The sequence below is a fragment of the Phaseolus vulgaris genome, chromosome 2 (assembly GCF_000499845.2).
Source record: "Phaseolus vulgaris cultivar G19833 chromosome 2, P. vulgaris v2.0, whole genome shotgun sequence".
NCBI lineage: Eukaryota > Viridiplantae > Streptophyta > Magnoliopsida > Fabales > Fabaceae > Phaseolus > Phaseolus vulgaris.
Window position 1 is genome coordinate 6,462,477 of NC_023758.2, and position 21,239 is coordinate 6,483,715.

General features: G+C 35.8%; 1 protein-coding gene, 1 long non-coding RNA gene and 2 other non-coding genes across 5 annotated transcripts; all 4 read left to right on the forward strand.

Moving 5' to 3' along the window:
* The first annotated feature begins 2,885 nt into the window (after positions 1 to 2,885).
* LOC137810507 (uncharacterized) lies at positions 2,886 to 6,631 on the forward strand. 2 transcript variants are annotated; one of them, XM_068611837.1, is made up of 8 exons: positions 2,886 to 3,841; positions 3,958 to 4,052; positions 4,186 to 4,289; positions 4,389 to 4,489; positions 4,616 to 4,719; positions 5,073 to 5,510; positions 5,624 to 5,755; positions 6,216 to 6,631. In XM_068611837.1, exons 1-8 carry the CDS (start codon positions 3,599 to 3,601, stop codon positions 6,373 to 6,375), a joined length of 1,377 nt encoding a protein of 458 aa, XP_068467938.1. In that variant the 5' UTR covers positions 2,886 to 3,598; the 3' UTR covers positions 6,376 to 6,631. The 2 variants fall into 2 exon arrangements, with proteins under 2 accessions (XP_068467938.1, XP_068467939.1); XM_068611838.1 differs by having other exon boundaries at positions 3,303 to 3,841; positions 3,958 to 4,065.
* A 4,859-nt stretch (positions 6,632 to 11,490) lies between these two features.
* Positions 11,491 to 11,685, forward strand: LOC137813146 (U2 spliceosomal RNA). Its single transcript, XR_011081380.1, has one exon. It is a non-coding gene; the product is annotated as a U2 spliceosomal RNA (small nuclear RNA).
* LOC137809599 (uncharacterized) lies at positions 11,500 to 12,613 on the forward strand. Its single transcript, XR_011080784.1, has 2 exons — positions 11,500 to 11,690; positions 12,215 to 12,613. It is a non-coding gene; the product is annotated as an uncharacterized lncRNA (long non-coding RNA).
* A 3,190-nt stretch (positions 12,614 to 15,803) lies between these two features.
* LOC137813155 (U2 spliceosomal RNA) lies at positions 15,804 to 16,002 on the forward strand. The gene has a single exon (XR_011081387.1). It is a non-coding gene; the product is annotated as a U2 spliceosomal RNA (small nuclear RNA).
* The last annotated feature ends 5,237 nt before the right edge of the window (positions 16,003 to 21,239 follow it).

The following is a 21,239-nucleotide window of genomic DNA, read 5'->3' on the forward strand; positions in this document are numbered from 1 at the left end:
TCGATTTTAATGAATCAATATAAATCAACGACAGGGTATATTTTGATAACATTTCTATTAATTATAAAATTTTAAAACGGATGGCTAAATTTCGAGAAATCAAAGATAAACATTTTTATATAAATAATTAAAATTTTAAAAAATATATGTAAACTTATTTACAAAGATTAATAATCAATTAAATACAATAAAAGAAAACAAAAAATGTGTACATAATAATGCATTTTATTATATTATTATATTATATTACAGTATAAATTTTTTCCAAAAAAGTGAAATAAAATGAATATATAGGCGAAAGACTTTACCAAGACATAAATAAAATAAAATAAACAGTGGATGTCTAATATAGAGAAAAAATATATATTGGCAGCATTAGGGTAGGGGAAGTTCTAGAGTGTTGAGTCATCAGATTCTTTTTTTTCTCTTTTTTTTTATATTTTTCTCTCCTTTCCTTTCACGTGGCTCACTCTCATCATCTTACGTCAAATACGTCACTTTTGAACAATAATAACGCTTATAATTAATTCTTTTGTTTATAGATTCCTAAAACGAAAAAATGAAAATCTAATTTAAAAAATAAATTCTAGTTAAAATAGTTGACAGTGAAATGCTTGTTGATATTATGTTGTATAAAAAAACTAAAGTAAACAAAATAAAATATTAGCTGCAGATGAGAATTGGGTGATCTATTTTTACACAATAAATCGATACATATAAGGAGAAAAAGAAGAATTGTTAAATGCTTTTAAGCCACAAATCTGTGACAGTGAGTTATTGACCATAGAATTGGATCCTTTGATATTTAAAATTTGGTAACCTAAACTTGACCATACTAGATGATTCATAGATGCATTGAATTCTCAACCTCAAAAGGATCGCAAAAAGAACCAAACCGAACAACACAATTGATATCAAAGAAACAGAATCTTGGGTGTTTAAAATACTAAACAGCTAAGCTTTGTTTATACAGCAAAGCAAGTCAAAATGTTTGAAAGTTCCAAAATCTGATTTGTAATTACACCTTTATTTTATTAATTATTAATTATTATTATTGTTACTCTTACACGATGTGATGAAAAAAATATACGTGGAAACTACACATAATTACAAATCAACACTGTAACCTATCTTCATATAGGTAATTATTAGGTTTTCATGTTTATCCACACAAATATAATGATTTTTTTAAATAAAAATTATAAAAAAATGTGTGGTGAGTTCAACCAATTGATTTTATAACTAACACAATATTCACAAAGAATGATGAAACTATTAATAAAAAATGAGTAAAGGAGACTGTGCAAACTCAGGGCTTCTTCCATTTGCACGTATTTTTGTTTGTTGTGAAAAAGCAATGTTTATAATTGCAGTGCACTCATCAGAAATACCAACACGGAATGATTCATGAATACGCATGTGCCACCCAATCATCATATAAGTCTTTCAATATTAAATTATAAAAATTATAAAATGTCTTATCATTTGAATAGAATTTATGCAACATCTTAAAAACAATATAATACTATGAAATTCACTTAAAATGACATAAAATATCATGCGAAGATATTATAAAACTATATCAAATTAATAATGTTTGGTTATATGTCCAAATTTTAGGTCTATTTGTAGGGAAGTTTGGTTATAGTTGGCCAATTTGTGAGAGATTTAGATATTATAGGTAAGGTAAGGTTTCGTTTTTATTGTTATTACTGAGTACTGAAGAAATATATGTTTGGTTCTACATTTAAATGTTAGTCACATGTTTTATAGAAGAATAGAGAAAAAATGTCATCTTGATTCAAATAAAGAATATATCTTATATGTTGTTTCAGAGTATTTCTTTATGATATTGGATTATGCTTTGTAATGAATTGTTTCAACTGTATTTGAAAGAGTTGTCTAAAGCAAATGTTATAATTCATATTGCTGATAAAAAAAATAATGATCAATATTCATAAGTTGAAAGATACAACTGTTAGAGTTACTTTGTTGTTACTTGAAATAGAAGAGATTTATCTTTGAAGGCTCTGTCCTTTGTTGAGGAATTTTTCCATTTGAAATCAAATTAATGTTACAATGTAGATCAAACTTATAAACATAAATTTATCTTTTCTTATAAAAAATAACACATTTTATTCTAGAAAAATTGTTGGCAATATAAGTGTTAGATAATTCGTAACTTATGGTTTTGGCTTTGTTGGAGTATCCATCTATCTCCAAAGATCTCAAATTTCTGAACATGTAGATGCTCATTTTGGTAAACCTCAGCTAAAGTTTATCCAAATAAGTAGTTCTACCTCGAACACATAAAATAATAAAATAAAAATTAAAACTTATAGAAGATAATTAATGCTTCATTTCAAAAGCAACTTCTTAAAAGTTAAATTAAAATCATTGTTGATGCAGTTTTCTTTGTCTGGATTGCTGATTGCTGAGTCTAAACTTATCAATTGCTTAGTATCACTTGATTTTGATTTGAAGTGTTAGACGGTAATTAATATGATACGATTTTGATGGAGAGTTTGGTTAAAATGACTATGCTAGAAACATTATTTTTAACACTCTTTTAAGCGTGTTTTATTGTTACTAATTAGAATATGATTTTTAACACATTACAGATTAACGAGGCAAACACCAATAATGTACTAACATAACACAACACAGATGACACCAAATAACTCACATTGACATGTACACTAAAAGTTTCACAACATTTTTAGGGTTCTTAACCAAAGAAATTAAGTAAAATAAATTGTAATTGGGTAGGATAAGATCTAGTAAAACTTAACATTCTACCAATGTAATCCCCCAAGAAAGCGCGTTGGGTAGATCGCCCAACGACCAACCAACCAATCAACGTTTACTATGATCGATTTTCTTTCATTTTAATTTCGAATTCTCATGTCATGGATAAGGCGAATCAAGGAACCTTCCAGCACACAGACTGCACCTCCAAACAACACTTATTACTGTATTCACTAATTTTTAATTTATAAATATTGTAAGAAATTATACTCTGTTCATTATCCCCTAATTTATTGGCGAAAATATAGTAATTATTTTGGATATAGATTTTGTTGAATTTAGTGGTGAGGGTGAGAGCAGGTTGTAAGACAAGTGTCAGATCCCCAACCGAGCATTTTTTTTTATTGTCTGATACGTTATTTTGTTGTAACGAATTTGTTTAGTGTTTGTTATATTATTGTTTTGGTTTTGGGAGGCACGTGGAGGAAGAGAAAATAGGAAAATGAATTGAGAAATGTGAGGTAGAAAAGGAAGAAAATGTGGGAAGAGACGACGTTGAAAGTCTGAAGCAAGGCAAGAGCGCGTATTTGTTTGCTATATATAAATATAAGAAGAGAGGGTTGGGCTTTCGTGAAGTTTCCAATTGCCACAATAATATAGCTTGTGAATTGTTTCAGCGTGGAAGGGATTGATGTTTTTTAATGTAAAAAGGAGGGTCTCTGTCAGCAATATCAGGGGTTGAAATTGAAACGGTTTTTGATTTTAACCCTGCAAAGAGCCTTCCTTTACGGTTTTTCTTTTTGAGAAGGCTCTTTGTTGTTGTTGTTGTTGGTTCTGAAGGAAGAAGAAAATGATGCGGTTATGGATTTCTTATCTGCAATTGTTGGAGCTGATTGTGAGTTCCTTGGTTCATTTGCTTTATGGATTTTACATATTTAGCTCCGCTGTTGCTGGGGACCTGTCACAGGCTCTCAATGAATATTTTCGCAAGCCTAACGTCAATGTTGAGGTCAAAGATGGAACTTCCAAGACCAATGCTCATGATCTTCCTCCTATTGTGTTGGTTCATGGCATTTTTGGATTTGGCAAAGGGGTAAGCCCCATTGCTTTTATTCGCTTCTTTTCTTCTCAAGTTTTACCCTTTTCGTGGTATCCTTCTCTTTCTCTTCTCGGGTGTTGATTTGTCTTTCATACGGTCGTTTTTCTCAGAGATTGGGGGCTTTGTCGTACTTTGCTGGGGCGGAGAAGAAAGATGAAAGGGTTCTTGTCCCTGATTTGGGCTCTCTCACCAGTGTCTATGATAGGTGGGTTATTGAGGTATAAGAGCTTGATTTTGGGTGGTTTCGATTAAACGTTTGTGTTTTGTGTACCACTTCTACGCTTGTTCTGTTTTGCAAAATTTCTGAAAAGGGTTCCCTTGTTTTTCTTTTGCCTCAGGGCTCGAGAATTGTTCTATTATTTAAAAGGTGGGCAAGTTGATTACGGTGAGGAGCATAGCACGGCTTGTGGACACTCGCAGTTTGGACGAATCTATGAACAAGGTTTGGAGATCTGAATGTTCTCTTTGTTGTTGCTGTTGTTTTAGCTTTTGTAGTTTGTGATGTTTTATGAAATTGTCTGTTATTGTTATTGGGATGCAGGGCATTACCCCGAGTGGGACGAGGATCACCCTATTCATTTTGTTGGACACTCAGCGGGTGCACAAGTTGTTCGTGTCTTGCAACAAATGCTTGCTGATAAGGTTGGTGCTGATGGTTTCCCGTGCTTTTCACCTTTCCTTCTAATTCTAAAGGGTTTTATTGATTCATTTTTGTATTTGTTGTGGTTTTCGTATTTTTTTATAATTTGGTGTTCATACTGTATTCAGGAATTCAAGGGGTATGAAAACAGTTCAGAGAACTGGGTACTAAGCATCACATCCTTATCTGGAGCATTTAATGGGACTACAAGAACCTACACAGATGGCATGCAGTGAGTTCTTATCAGCTTTTCCTTATAATTAAACTTATAACTGTTTTATAATTGTTGATATTTATTAGCTGTCTTATTTAATTTTATTGTCTTCAAATGGGGGGTGGTTGAGAGAGCATGCAATATTAATTCCTAGGAGAAATGATTGAAAAACAGATAAATGATACTTGTAAAAGGCTATCTGGCTATGCAACTCTTTTCAGAAGATTATCAACGTTCTTGCTTTTAACTAAATTTTATGAGCTCTCTCCCGCAAACATGATAATTAGAATCAATATCTCGCTAATTATTAGTGTTGGCTACATTTAGCAAACTAAAATGCTAAGCTTGTCTATAATTTGAGATTGTTTCAGGCCAGAAGATGGGAAAACATTGAAACCTATTTGCCTGCTACAGCTTTGCCGCATTGGAGTGATTATATATGATTGGTTTGACATTTCCTGGCTGAAGAACTACTATAATTTTGGGTTTGATCACTTTAACATGTCATGGAGAAAGATGGGCATATGGGGTCTTGTTGACTGTCTATTGGGGAATGCGGGTCCATTTGCTTCAGGAGATTGGATCCTCCCTGATCTTACAATTCAAGGCTCTATAAGACTCAATTACCACCTACAAACATTTCCTAACACATACTACTTCAGCTACGCTACCAAGCGCACAACGAAGATCATGGGCGTTACAGTTCCTTCAAGCATACTTGGAATTCACCCCATGCTTTTCATAAGAGTTTTGCAGATGAGCCAGTGGTGTTATCCTTCAGATGTTCCTCCCCCTTATAAGGGATATAGGTTGGTTTTTAAATGCAATAGATAAACTATTTTTGCTTCCTTTGACAGTACTAGTTTGCAATTTGGATTAAGCTTGATCAATCAAACCACAAATGTTACTTTTTCTTGTGCAGGGATGAGGACTGGCAAGACAATGATGGAGCACTAAACACAATATCCATGACTCATCCTCTCCTGCCAATTGAACACCCCAACTGCTTGGTTGAAAAGGAATCAGATTGCAAACCTTTACAACCTGGCATCTGGTCCGTAAAAATATAATTTTTTCCCATAATAATTCATAGCATAGTCAACCCTGTCTGGCTTAGCGTTGCATTATTTCCTTATATCTAAAACTATATGGTCTACTAAATTGGTTCACAGGATATCAGTATAGTGCAATGACCTCTTTTTATAAGCTGCTTCAAGAACATCTTTAATAGGAATTTTTAATGAATAAAAATATTATTTTATTGTGGGTCTCAAGTATATGAGTTCTTTAAAATAAAAGAGAATGCATGCATATGAGACTCGCATTAAAATAACAACTTTTGTAAGTAATTTCCATTGAAGATGCTACTAAACCATCTAGTTTCTAATCTGGTATTTGGAAATTCTTAATAGCTGGGCGCATTCTTAATTTTGAAAATTTGTCCATGAAATTAGCACATTTTGTTCTGAGAAGATGTTCTGTATTGATCAATTCATGGTATTTTTATGAAACAGGTACTACAAATATGTGGAGGGTGATCACATACTATTCATTATTAATCGGGAGAGAGCAGGAGTGCAGTTTGACTTAATCTATGACAGTATTTTCCAACGCTGTAGGAAACACGTTTTTAGGAAGAAGCCTCCAACAATGCCGAATGAAATCCATCACTAGAACACCATTCTTTACTCTCCTTCATTCAACTAAAAGAGATATATAAAAAGAAAATAGGGTATTCATTTCCGTTGGTGCCCCTTCACCTTTGTAAATGTAAATATTTTCCCAGTTTTCTCCCCAATTTTATACCACTATTCTGTATTTTGTAGGATTGTGAGAGATATCAGAGGCCATAGTCAATAGAATGTCACAATCACTATAGTGTACACAATTATTGTCTCAATATGAATACCACAAATTGTTGAAATTTTAATTTTGAGCTTTGCAGTTGAGCTATTGAAAGTGGATTGTCACGAACCTGGAACCTCTTCAATGTCACTAGTATAATGTCCTTTTTTCAAACAAATGTATTCCTGAAAGGAAAAAAAAGGAAGGGCTTTTTGTGTGCAACGCAAAGTCTATAATTTCCTCTTTTTTTTTTATCAGCATAATTTCCTTTCTTTATGCGGTGGATACTTTGCCCCACGTAAATATAGAAAAAAAAATAAATTGGTTTCAGTTGATTAATCAGGAACTAGATTGTACTGGAGAATCATTACAATGGTGATATCAAAGCAAACTAAACTGATTTAGATCGGAAAATTACAGGCGGGGAGGAGAGAATGTTTTTTTCCTTGTTGGAGCTTGCTATGAGGAAGTAGGATAATGAAGCCTATTGTATTTCTCATACTTTTGAGTAATAATACTGGATTTATCTCATCCCTTTTGTTATTCTCTTTGTTCTTTTTTTGGATCCCAAACATTTGGTTCGATCTGTCGGATACTAGAAAACGTTGGTAGCAAATGCGATGGAAAAAAATGGAGGCTAAGGTTATATCAGTCGAGATAGAAGTGAGTGATATGAAAAATGCATTGCAGGTTATGCAACTCAATGTTGATTCCAACCACGAGAAACTGATGGAGTTATTGTCGGGAAATAGTGGAATGACAAACAAAAATGGCTGGGCTACAAGGGCCTACCATGATCCAAACAAGGCAATTGCTTCTTACATCCAATTTTTTTAACCTGCATCCAACACAATTTTAAATTTTCAAAAATGCCCTTTATTCTGGAATTTGTGTCATTGAAAATAATATATTATGGAAAAATAGATCTGGAAGAATTTTCAAAAATAAAAATCTGGAAACAAAAAATAAAATAATTTCGGATAAGAAAATCCGTAATACAAAAAATTCATTCCAGAAAAAAAAAATCCAAAAATATATTTTAGGGGTATGGAATGTATTTTTATATGTACCCCATTTATCGAAGGGCCTTTTCGTCTTTTTCACTAAAATTGGGTGCATTGATATGGTGCAGGAAGCAATTGCCTCCAAATAATGGTTTAGTTTATGAGTTTGGATCAAGTGTGAAGAAGATGGAGTTGTTATTACCACGCATGATAGATAGTAGACTGCTTCTTCTTGCACCTCCATATGTTATTCTCTTATCTACATAAACTTTTGTATTCTAAAATTGCTTTTTTGTAATATTTCGGATCTTCACATGCACCCCTAACTACGTAGGGGTAGGGGTGTGACACAGTTTGAAACCAATGCATGTGGTTGATACAAAAAGCATATGGCTCAGTTGTCAAGGTAAAACCTGTGACAAGGTGGTTTGCAAAGTGTAACCACCTTTTATGTAGATATTATAATCACGAATGGTTAAATGAAATTTCACATACTTGTCCCCACATCAAGATAAGTAACTTATTAAAGGAAGACATGTTTTATGAGGTACTTTGATGATGCGGATGTAAGGAGAAAGGTAAATATAGAGTTTGCAAACTTTTCAGATGGAAGAGAAAATTTTGCCAATGTTGGCTCTTTAAGGATAAAGGTAAAATGGATGCAAAATCATGGTGGATTGTTCATGGAGTTCATGCACCAATACTTTAGAAGATAACTTTTAAACTACTTGAACAACCATGTTCTTCTTGTTATTGTGAGAGGAATTGGAGTATCTACTTCTTTATACATTCTTTAAAAAGAAATAAGATGAAACCTAAAAGAAGAAAAAACTAAATTATGGGATATTGCAGGAGATGATTTTTCATTGGATGACAATTGAATTCTTGATATTGCTAACTTATCTCTTGATGAACCAAAATTAAGAGTTGTATTTTTTAATGAAGATGAACAAATGTAAAGTCAAACATTATGGTTTACATAAGTACATCTTTTTTTGAACTATTTTTATAGATGTTTCTCTTGATTTTTTCATATAACAAAATATATTACTACATTTTAATTTAGATGTATAGCCGTGTCTCGTATCCTATAATTTTCAATTTAATCATATGTCGGTGTCCGTGTCGTATTCGTATCTGTGCTTCATAGGAGTGTAATGTATTTTGCCAGGGCAACACTATAAGAGGAACATACAAAAACTTTATTTAAAACCTCAAACTGGGAAGGTTAAGGCTCAAATCAATGGAGTTCCAATCCTTATATGGGTAGATAGTGAAGCTACACACAATTTCATTTCAAAGAAACTAGTGTGCATGTAGTGGAAGGTAGAAAACATTAAACCCATGGATATCAAATTAAGGAATGGTACAAAACGATGACTTAGGGGATTTATCAATTAGTGGAGTTAGAGATTGGAGTACTGACATTTACTATGGAAACTGTGTTGTTCGATCTGGATGGAACTAATTTGATTTTGGGGCTTGGTTGGCATCATTAGGAGAGATGGTGGTCGACATCGGTCCGGGCCCGTACGACTCGACATCGACCCGGGCCCGTACGACTCGATATCGGTCCGGGCCCGTACGACTCGACATCGGGACTCGACATCGACCCGGGCCCGTACGACTCGACATCGGCCCGGGTCCGTACGACTCGACATCGGTCCGGGCCCGTACGACTCGACATCGGCCCGGGCCCATCAGCCCGAGCCCATACGACTCGACATTGGTCCAGGCCCGTACGACTCGACATTGGTCCAGGCCCGTACGACTCGACATTGGTCCAGGCCCGTACGACTCGACATTGGTCCAGGCCCGTACGACTCGACATCGGCTTAGGCCCGTACGACTCGACATCGGTCCAGGCCCGTACGACTCGACATTGGTCCAGGCCCGTACGACTCGACATCGGCTTAGGCCCGTACGACTCGACATCGGTCCGGGCCCGTATGACTCGACATCGACCCGGGCCCGTACGACTCGACATCGGGACTCGACATCGACCCGGGCCCGTACGACTCGACATCGGCCCAGCCCCATCAGCCCGGGCCCATACGACTCGACATTGGTCCAGGCCCGTACGACTCGACATTGGTCCAGGCCCGTACGACTCAACATTGGTCCAGGCCCGTACGACTCGACATCGGCTTAGGCCCGTACGACTCGACATCGGTCTGGGCCCGTACGACTCGACATCGGCCCGGGGCCGTACGACTCGACATCGGCCGGGGCCGTACGACTCGACATCGGTCCGGGCCCGTACGACTCGACATCGGTCCGGGCCCGTACGACTCGACATCGACCCGGGCCCGTACGACTCGATATCGGTTCGGGCCCGTACGACTCGACATCGGCTTAGGCCCGTACGACTCGACATCGGTCCGGGCCCGTACGACTCGACATCGGTCCGGGGCCGTACGACTCGACATCGGCCCGGGACCGTACGACTCGACATCGGCCGGGGCCGTACGACTCGACATCGGCCCAGGCCCATCGGCCCGGGCCCGTACGACTCGACATTAGTCCAGGCCCGTACGACTCGACATTGGTCCAGGCCCGTACGACTCGACATCGGCTTAGGCCCGTACGACTCGACATCGGCTTAGGCCCGTACGACTCGACATCGGTCCGGGCCCGTACGACTCGACATCGGCCCGGGGCCATACGACTCGACATCGGCCGGGGTCGTACGACTCGACATCGGCCCGGGCCCGTACAACTCGACATCTGCCCGGGCCCGTACAACTCGACATCGGCCCCGGCCTGTACGACTCGACATCGGCTTAGGCCCGTACGACTTGACATCGTCCCGGGCCCGTACGACTCGACATCGGTCCGAGCCCATACGACTCGACATCGGCCCGGGCGCGCTCGACTCAACATCAGTTTGGGTCCGTGACAACGACCTGAGCCCACTGGACTTGACAACGGGCCAACCCCGCTCGACTCGACATCAGCCTGGACCCATTCGGCTCAATATCGGCCTTGGCCCGCTCAGCTCGAAATTGGCCTCGGCCCAGATGACTCGACATCGGTCTGGGCCCAGACACTCGACAACAACCCAGGCCCGAACGACTCGACATCGATTCGGGTCTGCTCTGCTCGACATCAACCCGAATATTCTTGGTTCAACTTGGATCGTGCCAATTCAAAACTCAACCAAAAATGCAATTTGGATAATCCAAAAATGTATCCAATCCATATCTAATTCATATCCAACTAAATGGATTGGATTTAAAATCCAAAAATATGGATTTAGATTTAATATAAATCCATTTAAATGGATTAAAACTAATATGGATTTGGATCATTATGAATTGAATTTTGTAATTTGGATTTTTTTTCCACACTTAATATACATACAGATTTTGATACTCAGTTCTTAATGAATCTAATTGTTAATACTAACAATTTTATGCTAAAAAAACTTCAAACACGCATCTAATGTTTTCCCCCACCGACTAGTCTAGAGCACTAACTCTAGGGGATCACCATCGAGTTATATAAACAATACACAAAGAACTTTTTGTGACCTTAAATTCCAATACATAGTTGCAAGAATAAACTCTTACTAAGAAAAGTTGTAAATGGAGAGAGAAGAATATAGTTGAATACACTCAGGAGGAATAAACGGGTAGATGAATTACTACTACCAGCATATCTTCACAAGCATAAAAGATAATTAGACATGAACCAGTACGATTGGAGAAGGATCAACATAGTTGGTTATATCAAGTAAAAAAGAATTGAATGACTGTAATAAGTAGTTTTAAGTTTTATCAAATGAACTCAATTGTTGTTCTAAATTTTGAAGTCATTTGATCTTAGGTACTGAGTTCGAGAGCATCTGACTGAAGTTATAAAGTCCCACATTCATCAGAATACTAAAAGGCAGCTGAAGCTTTGATTATAAAAGTCAAATACTTCTTTGTGTTTAAGCATACCTTTCTCGGCCTTTTGGCTAAGATCAAGTGTAGTATCTGTTCTTATCAGTTTAATATCTGATATGTGGACTATTAGTTCACACGATATTAAATTAATTTTTTGAGGGAGAGGGCCATCAAAGTAGCTTGCTACTTGGTCTCTCAAGCATCGTCCTTGTGTTGCACTTTTGCAAGGATCTGGTGCATCCCAACCAAAGTAGTTCAAATTTTTTTGATAACTTAAGCTTTTTAGTTTTCTTCATTAATTAATAAATGGCTGTCAATTGTTCAGGTCTTTTGTGTTTTCTATATTTGTCCTTATCTGGTTTTTAGTAAATTGTTAGTAATTGTTTTTCTTAAATTGTTATTAAGTTCAGTACTTTATATTCCATTATAGTTGAACCTTTATATTCCAGATGTTGAGTGTAAAACTATCCTCCTTTTGCTTAGGGACTACCCATAAAGTAAAAGAATTTTATGATAGGTTGCAATTTAATGTTATGTTAATGCAGAAAACATGCAGCATCATTATAGCTTGTGGGATAGTGTTATAATTTATATTTTGTTGTTTTTCCTTTTTGTGAAGTGACACGTCTGTAAAGAGGATACCTTTTATCAGTTGGTCTGGTTATTCTGCTTTCTGATAATATTTTTGTGTCAGTTTTTCTTTATTTGTTATTGTTTTCCCTCATAAGATCTGCAAACTTACTATTTCATTATAGTTGATACTGTTTGTTTCAGGTGTAGAAGTGAAGAAACTATCCTCCATTTGCTAAGGGACTACCCAAAAAGCAAAAGGATTTTGTAGTATGTTACAATATAATGTTCAGGTCAATAATAATGCAGAAAGCATGTCTTGGTTGCAGCATCAGTATGTTACAGTATAATGTTCATGTCAATAATAATGCAGAAAACATCTCTTGGTTGCAGCATCATACTACGCAAAGGCATTGTCTTTGCTGTGACATGTTGGTTGATATCCAGGAATGAGGAAATATTTCAAGACACTATTATTCAATATTTCTCTCTTTTATCTCATGTAACTTATATTTTGTTGTTTTTCCTTCTTGTGAAGTGGCCCTACTGTAAAGAGGATTCCTTTTATCCGTTAATGAAAGTTTCACTTTATTTGAGTGATATGCATTCTGTATAATATATATCACATCAGATTACCATATTCAATACTATGATCCAAATCAGAAAAAGCTTATGCAATTCAAGTTTGTTGGTATGAGGACACTTACAAGCTCAATGTGCAACTCCTGAACGTTTAAATGATCACTTGTTACCAGACTTTCAAAAGGAATTTATTATTGAAAGTGATGTTTCAGGACAAGATACTAAGGCCATTCTCATTCAAGATGGTAAACCAATTGTTTATTTCAGCAAATTGTATTTGTTGGGGTGGAAGTTCACAGTGAGGACTGATAAGAAAAGTTTGAGACAATTGTTCTTAGAAATAGTAACTATGATGAATCAACAGAACTGGGCTGGGAAGTTCTTGGGTTGTCGATTTGATATTGAGTATAAGCCCTCACATAGAATGGTGATACTGAAATCATGACAGATCTACACTAGAAGAAAGAGAGTGGGTCCTAGGAGACAAAGAATAAATATAGACAAAAACAATAAAAAAAGATGAACAAGACTCTATAGACGATACAAAGAACAGAATGTTGTTAAACAAAACAATGACATATGCTTCCAACAGAAGAACCTCACACGATTCAACCTTTGTGTCTATACTAAAGAAATACTTTAAATGTTTAAAATATTAAAAGAGGACATCGGTGCAGAGTTGTCATGGCTAAATATTGGTACAACACCAATTTCCATGCTTCCATAAGGACACATTGTTTGAAGTTGTTTATGATAGAAAACCTCCAACACTCACTTGTTTTGTGCCTGGAGAACTGAGGGTGGTGGCAATAAAAAAGGAGATGAGGTTATTAGGAAGTGAAGTATGAATTGCAGCGAGGTCAAAACAAAATGATAAATGAAGCGAGTAAGAAGATAGAGCATGAATTCATTCATAGTAGGAAATTTTGTGCTCCCTGAGCGTTGACCGCATGGACACTTAGTATGAATCCTAAGTTAATTGCAGATATTATGGAGTGTCTTGCAAAAGGGTGATTGAAGTCTTATACTTTTGTTTTTCGAAATAGTCTCTAAAATAATAAAATTATATAGACAACCCATAAATAATCTTTTATAAATAACTGAGGGACTATTTAGTATTTGTACCGTCCCGTCCCCGAGCGTTGATCAAAGTCAAAGTCAAAGTCAAAGTCGAACACGTGGTGGGACCCGCCAAGGGGCTCAAGGGAGAAAGTCAATAGGTTGACCACTTTGGGCGTTGCCAGGTGTGGGCGACGCCATGTTGAGGCATCGTTGATGTCACCCCCCGATACCCACGGGTAGGGAAGACCGTGGAGGGGGCGACATAGTCAGAGGTCACGGTACGGGCGAAGAGGCCTCGGGTCCCGGTACCTCAGAACAGTAATACAGAGAAGAGAAAGGTGGCTTCAAGGCCATAGTCCCAGTACCAGTAGGGGGTAACCTGATTCGTGAAGTACCCACGCCACCTCTGGAGAATCCCTGGGACAGATACGACCCAGGAGAGGGGCATGCCTAGGGGTGAACCATGTGCATGGTACGAGAGGAAGGCAAATACACTCCCAGAGCGAGTGACTAGAAGCTGGGCGCATGAGTTGGCACCCAGGTAGTCACCCCTCGCGTCAGATGCACTCCGCAGAAGGAAGACTTACACGTTAGAGTTTCCCTAAGTTGGGTTACAACGTTGTAAGGCCTTCCACGTGGAATCACGGTTAAGTCAAAAGAACACATGGCAGTAAGCACTGAAACATCAAGGTATATAAGCTTCTCTGAAAGCTTAGTAAGGTACGTTTTATTAGTTGCACATTTTACTCATTCTACACACCCACTTTCTGATCATTCGCTCGCTTACTCACCGTACGCACGAGTGGTTGGAGAGAGAGAACAAAGTTAGTTACGATTCAGTTACGGTGCTCCGATACGGAGGTTTTGATGTTTCTTGCTTTGCTGACTTGATCGTCGGAGTGCAAACGGCCGCGAGGGCGCCCTTTGCTCACTTCATTTCAGGTACTCACGGCGGCGTAAGGCGGAGATTTGAGTTGAAGAAGTCCTTGATCGCAAGTTAGAACCACGCACGAAGACTTTTTCAGTCCACCGGCAGGAACAATATTATTTCTAATATTGGAGATTGTTTATATAATTTTTTATTTTAATATGTATTTTGTTGTGAAAGAGCAATATTTAAAGGATGGAATTAATAATGTATTCAAGTGTAAAATGCATTTTGTGTTCCTGACAAATTTTAAATATATTAAATACGTCTTCTAATTTTTTTATATTTATATTCATTTATTTAAAACTTATATATATTTTTAGGTTTTTGTTAATAATGAAAATTGATAGAAAAAGCTTCCGTCAAATACAATTTCATTATTCATATAGTAATTTCATTATTCATATAGTAGTTTTGATTAGATGTATAATTAACATTATTTTAGGACCATTAGATATAAGTAAAGTTTTACCTATACAGTTATTATTAACAAGAATCCTAAATATATATATATATATATTTAAATTTTAAAAGAAAAAAGTAATACAGTTTTTTAAAAGATATATTTAATATTTTAGTAATGTTTGAAGTACACAAAGTTCATTTTATCCTAAATAACGAAACTATGGTGTTAGAAAGGCTTTTTTGTTTTGAATTATAACAATATCTGGCTTTTTCATTCTTGCACTTCCATAATTACTAATTGTATTCCCATAATTTTTAAAATATTCGTCTAGTTTCTGTTAGAAATTTCCATAACACATTCTGCAAGATATTTATTAAAAACATTCTTTTTAAATTAGAATATTTAGAATATTAGTTTTAACTTTTGAACTTGGCAGGTCAAAAGCTTAAGAGATTTGTATGGTCTTACCACAACATATATAGTTTTCTGAGTTTTTTTTTCTATTAATATATATTTCCATTGTTAGAAAATAATTAACATGAAAGACAATTATATATAAGAAATACTTTGTTAAACCTTAATTAGGTATCACCAGTGCTATGGAGAAGGAACAGTATTGTTGGTAATATAAGTAACAAATATTTGGAATTGACTATAATTAGTTTCAAGTTTCATCAGAAATTACATGAACCCAATTATAGTTCTAAGTTTTAAAGTAAATTAGTTTTACTCAGTTATGAAGTCCCACACTTGTCAGGATTGACAAGCAGCTGAAACTTGTAATATGAAAGCTGAACACGTGGTAATCTGTAAGCATACCTTCCTCGACCTTTTGGCTAAGATCAAGTGTAGTATCTGTTCTTATCAGTTTAATATCTGATATGTGGACTATTAGTTCACACGATAATTAATTTTTTTGAGGGAGAGGCCCATCAGAGTAGCTTGCTACTTGGTCGGTGCATCCCACTCAAACAGTTTAATTATTTGTCCTTCTCTTGATTCTGATTCATTTTATGAATAATGTTTCATTTTTACTGTTAGATTTTGCAAATTTGAAAAATTCAATAGTAAGATTAACTGTCTTATTGTAGTAGGACTTACTGTTTTTTTAAATGACACTGTTATAATTCAAGATTTCTCTCTTCTATCCCATGTAACTTGTATTTCCACTTTTCCTGAAGTGGATCCTAGTCAATTCCTTGTTGTTTCTGTGTAAGTTTTTCTAATTGAAAGTGATGTTTGAGGAATTTATTATTTCTAAGGCCATTCTCATTCAAGATGGGATACCAATTGTTTATTTCAGCAAATCTTTGGGAGAGAAGTTTGTCAAGTCAGCAAGAAGAAATTAAGGGTTGTGTGATGGAAGAGGCCCAAGCCCATGATGGAAAAAACCCAAATCCAAATACAAGTTCAAGCTTCAGCGTAAGTCCAACAAATAGAAGATATGGGCCAACTAAGCATCATTGGATGTGTTTCTTTTGTAATTACTTTTGAGTATTTTTAGTAGAACATAAAGGGAGGTGTACATATAAATATAAGAGGTGCAAATGTATAAAGCTAAGCCACACCTTCCATGTGACATAAAAAGAAGGTGTAGGTGTAGATTTAGAGATGCCAAAAAAATGAAACCAAGTCACACTTTCCTTGTGACTAGGAATTGACTTCAAATGCTTCTCATTTGAATTTTCCTCCACTTTCTTTTTAATTTCCAGCCCTCTAAACACTATAAATAAGAGGGCTTGGCTCATGTATTTGAAAGACTATTTTGAGTAATGAAATGCTGCCCAAGTGCCATTCAAATTACTCCCTAGCCAATTCTCTCTAGAATTAGGTTTTTAGTCTTCAAACTACACCCCCAAATGGAGATGGCCGAACCACTCCAATCTTCACTACCTCTCATGCACCTTCAAGGTCACCACACCTATTAGGAGGACCTTGTCCACTCTCATACATTAAGCTTCCGCACCACCATCAACAAAAATCCAAGAAGAGCTCATAGGAATGCCATCATTTGGTATCATGAGCTATGGTTCTTCAAAGATGAGTATCTCTCTTTGTGTCTTTTCTTTTGAGTTCTTCTTATTTCCTAGTTGTTCATCTTGTTTCCAAGTTGTCTTGCTGTTTTTCTGTTTTTAATATGATTTGAATGCTTTTCTATTCAATTCAATCGGTAGTTTTTGTTCAAATTGTGCTTGAAGATCTTATTTCAATTGTGTAGGATTCTTGATATTTTGTGTTGGTGTTTTTATTTTTAGGCATTTGAGTCTTGATTGCAATTTTCATTTGGTTCATATTAATGCTTGAGTTATTTTAGTTTTATGAATCTATAAGTTTTGTCAAGTCTTGTGTTTCCATATTTGTCATCAAATCCTAGTAGTACTTTTTTTGGCTTATTTGTTTCTTGTTTTCGGTATAAATGCTTGATCTGAAATCTGTTGTGTTTTGATCCTTTGGTGCTTTTTATTTTTTAGTTTGAGTTCATATTTGTGTGTTAGATCCACACAAATTCCTTACACTAATTCCATTGTGTTTCTTTTGGTATATCTTTCTGTTTTTATTTCCAGATTTACAGAATCCTCTGTTTTCCACCATTCTGTTTTGGCTGATTTTGCTTATGAAAATTAATTTACACATAAGAAATTTCTGAGCCTCTGAATTTTGAAAGATTGAGGTGTTAGAGAAAGGACAAAAAAAGAATCAGTTCAAAAATTAAATAGAAAAAAAAGATAAATATTACAAAAACAGTTTGCAATCCTGACGCTACAACTGGCGGTTTTGAGCACTGATTTTAGAAAAATTATTAAAAACAAATGGTGCATGCGTTTGGAGTGAAACCAACACCAAAAATTTGTTGAGATCTTGAACTGTTTGAATATAAATTTTCAGAAGAAAATATTAAAAGGCCAGCTCATCATAAATCTGTGAAAATCACGCATTCTGGACCATAACAATTTGTTTCAGTGGTGCTGTTTTTTGATTTTGAAATCAAATCTAGTGCTATTCCATAGGTTCCATTTTGTGTGCCATCCTTTCTTTGAGTACCTTTTTTTTCTTGTCTAATTTCATTGAAACTCTTTCTAGTTGTCACATTTAATTCCATTTGTGTGGTACTGTTTTTCAAATTAATTTGTTTCTTGCTTTCATTCTTTGACCTCTAAGCTTTGTGGTGGATTAAATATCAATTGGTGCTTGTTGAGTGGGAATTGACTTAAGAGGAGTCTAGCTTTGCTTGATAGGTGCTGGATTGAAGATTTTAAGTACCTAATTCCAAGAGGAACAAAGGCAAGGGCAACAACAAACACATACTAAATACACCACACACATTGGAAGGCCCAACAAAGAAGAGACAACAAGGAAGTGAAAATAGAAAATCAACAAAGGGAGTTCCATCTAATTTCTTTGCAACTTAACTCTTGTTAATTACTTGTTAATTACGCAATTAGACGGTTAATGTGTCTTCAAGGGCTCCAAGTGTCCAAGAAGCCTCACCTAGGGCCGACTAGCTTAAAACTATCTAGCTTAGCTTTTGTTAATTGTTTTAATTACATCAATTGCTTTAGTTAGCTACGCTTATTTGCTTTGCTTTTGTTTAGTTTCGCTTAATTGCTTTTGTTTAGCCTTGTTTAAAGCTTTGATAATTTGCTAGATAGCTTGCATTGTTTCTTGCATTAAAAATTTGATTTCTACATCCTCATTGTGTTTTAAGTGATTTACCTAAAGAAAGATTTGTGTGAAGATCTTGAGGGATAGTTTTTGCCTAAGGCAAAGACTTGGTATTTAAGTAGTCAATTGTGACTCACCTCTCTTACCTGGAAAACTACCTTCATTAACTTCCTTCATCTTTCTTAAAGTAAAACATTTCTAAACACAAAATTTTAGTCATGTCTTCTCACTCCTCTAAATCTCTTAAAAGTGATGTGAAATCCTTGAAATCTCTTTTAAAACAACTTTCCAATTCAATCAATTTCATCTAAACAATTGGAGAATGAGACCAAAACTAATGAATTGACTAAAGCAAAGGATGAGAAGTCTCAAATTTCAAAAAAATTACCTTCTCATGCATCTATCTCTAAATATCATGATTCTTTTGGGGAGGGAAGCCTTAGAATAAAAGATTATTATCAAGCACCCCCTAGAAGATATAGAAGAGATAGAAGAGAACAAGAAAGCCCAAGAGAGGCTAGGGTAGACCTATCCCATTTTCATGGAAAAGAAAATGTAGAAGCTTGCTTAGATTGGGAAATGAGGGTAGAAAAATTGTTTGCTTCCCATAAAGAAAAGAAGGAAAGAAAGATACAAAAGAAAAGAGAGGAAGACGAAAGGGAAACTAAAGAAAAAGAAAAAGAAAAACCAAGTGAGGGGTGGTGTGAATCTAGAAAGAATGAGGAATATCTTATAACACCCCTTACAAGCATATTAAAAATAGAAAATCAAGAGAAAACCCTTGAAGAACAAAAGGCGTGGGAAAAGAGTGTTCCTTCCCACAAGGTCATTCAACAAGAAGTAAAAGTTGAAAATACCTTTGAAAATATGCTTCTTGTTGAACAACCTAGCCTTACCTTTTGTAAAGGAACACTTGCAAGCCTAGTCAAAAAAGAAGAATCCTTGAAAGAGGCTTGCATAGATAAAGATGAAGTAGATTATTTCTCATATGTGCTAAGATATCACCAAGTGAAGGACAAGTTATCTATAGGCATCTACAAAGACAAATTTTTATGTGAGCTAGTGCCTAAAGAAACTTGTCATGACTTATTGAGACAACCATTGCAAAATGTACAAATTCTCATAAACAATGGTTGTAACAACAAGACTACCTTTACACATAAGAGAAAAATTCTTCATGAAGGAGAACTCATGGGCCAAATTAGAGTTGATAAAACTCTAGAGCTTTTAAAAGAAAAACTTTTGTCACCCATGAGAAAGGAGGTTCAAAGACATTACCCTAAATACATTTATTGTTTTAAAACTACACCTAAGGCATTGTCTCATGAACTCTATACTCCTTCACCTTTTGCAAATGATCCTTGGGAAGACACAAGCCTAAATTTCATATTAGAGCTTCCTATGACAACAAAAGGTTTTCATTCCATTTTCATGGATATGGATAAACTCTTCTCTAGAGAAGTGATACATCTTCATGGTTTATCCTCAACCATAGTGTTGGATAGAGCTCCAAATTTCACAAACCATGATTTGAGGATTCTCTTGGGAAAACTTGCAACTAAATTATTCTCTTCAAATTTTTATCATCCTCAAAAGAATGGTCAAAATAAAATTGAAAACATAGCTCTTTCTACTATGCTTCGAGAAATAATGAGAGACAACCACAATTCTTGGGATGAGTATCCTTTTCCTATTGAGCATGCATACAATGGAGTAGTCCACAAGATTACTTATATTTCTACATTTGAAGTTGTATGTGAACATAGTCCTCTTTCCCTTTTAAAGTTGTTACCACCTCCTAAAGGAATTATGCCTAAGGGAAAAGTAACTACTATTGGAAATTTTATAAAACATAAGAGGATTAGAGGATACATACAACCATCAAAAGGGAAATATTGTGAAAAGTTGCCAAAAACAAAAGAAAAACAAAAATGGCAACTTCATACAATTAAGTTTTCTCCAATTGCTCACACTAACTCCTTTGCTTTGTTTCAGGATTCCAATAGATGGACATTTGATCCTGGAGGACGAGCCTAGTTTTCAAAATAAGAATAAGACTGTTGTTCGAGATCAAACCTGTAGATCTGAGGACAAATTCTTTCAAGAAGGAGGGGATGATGGAAACCATCCAGCCACATACATCCACATAATGATGATGAAGAAGAAGCATTGGATTTGAGGACAAATCCTTTTCAAGAGGGAGGGGATGATGGAAGAGGCCCAAGCCCATGATAGAAAAAGCCCAAGCCCAAGCCCAAATACAAGTTCAAGCTTCAGCTCAAGCCCAACAAATAGAAGATATGGGCCAACTAAGCATCATTGGATGTGTTTCTTTTGTAATTACTTTTGAGTATTTTTAGTAGAACATAAAGGGAGGTGTAGATATAAATATAAGAGGTTCAAATGTATAAAGCTAAGCCACACCTTCCATGTGACATAAAAAGAAGGTGTAGGTATAGATTTAGAGGTGCCTAAAAAATGAAACCAAGTCACACTTTTCTTGTGACTAGGAATTGACTCCAAATTCAAATACTTCTCATTTGAATTTCCCTCCACTTTCTTTTTAATTTCCAGCCCTCTAAACACTA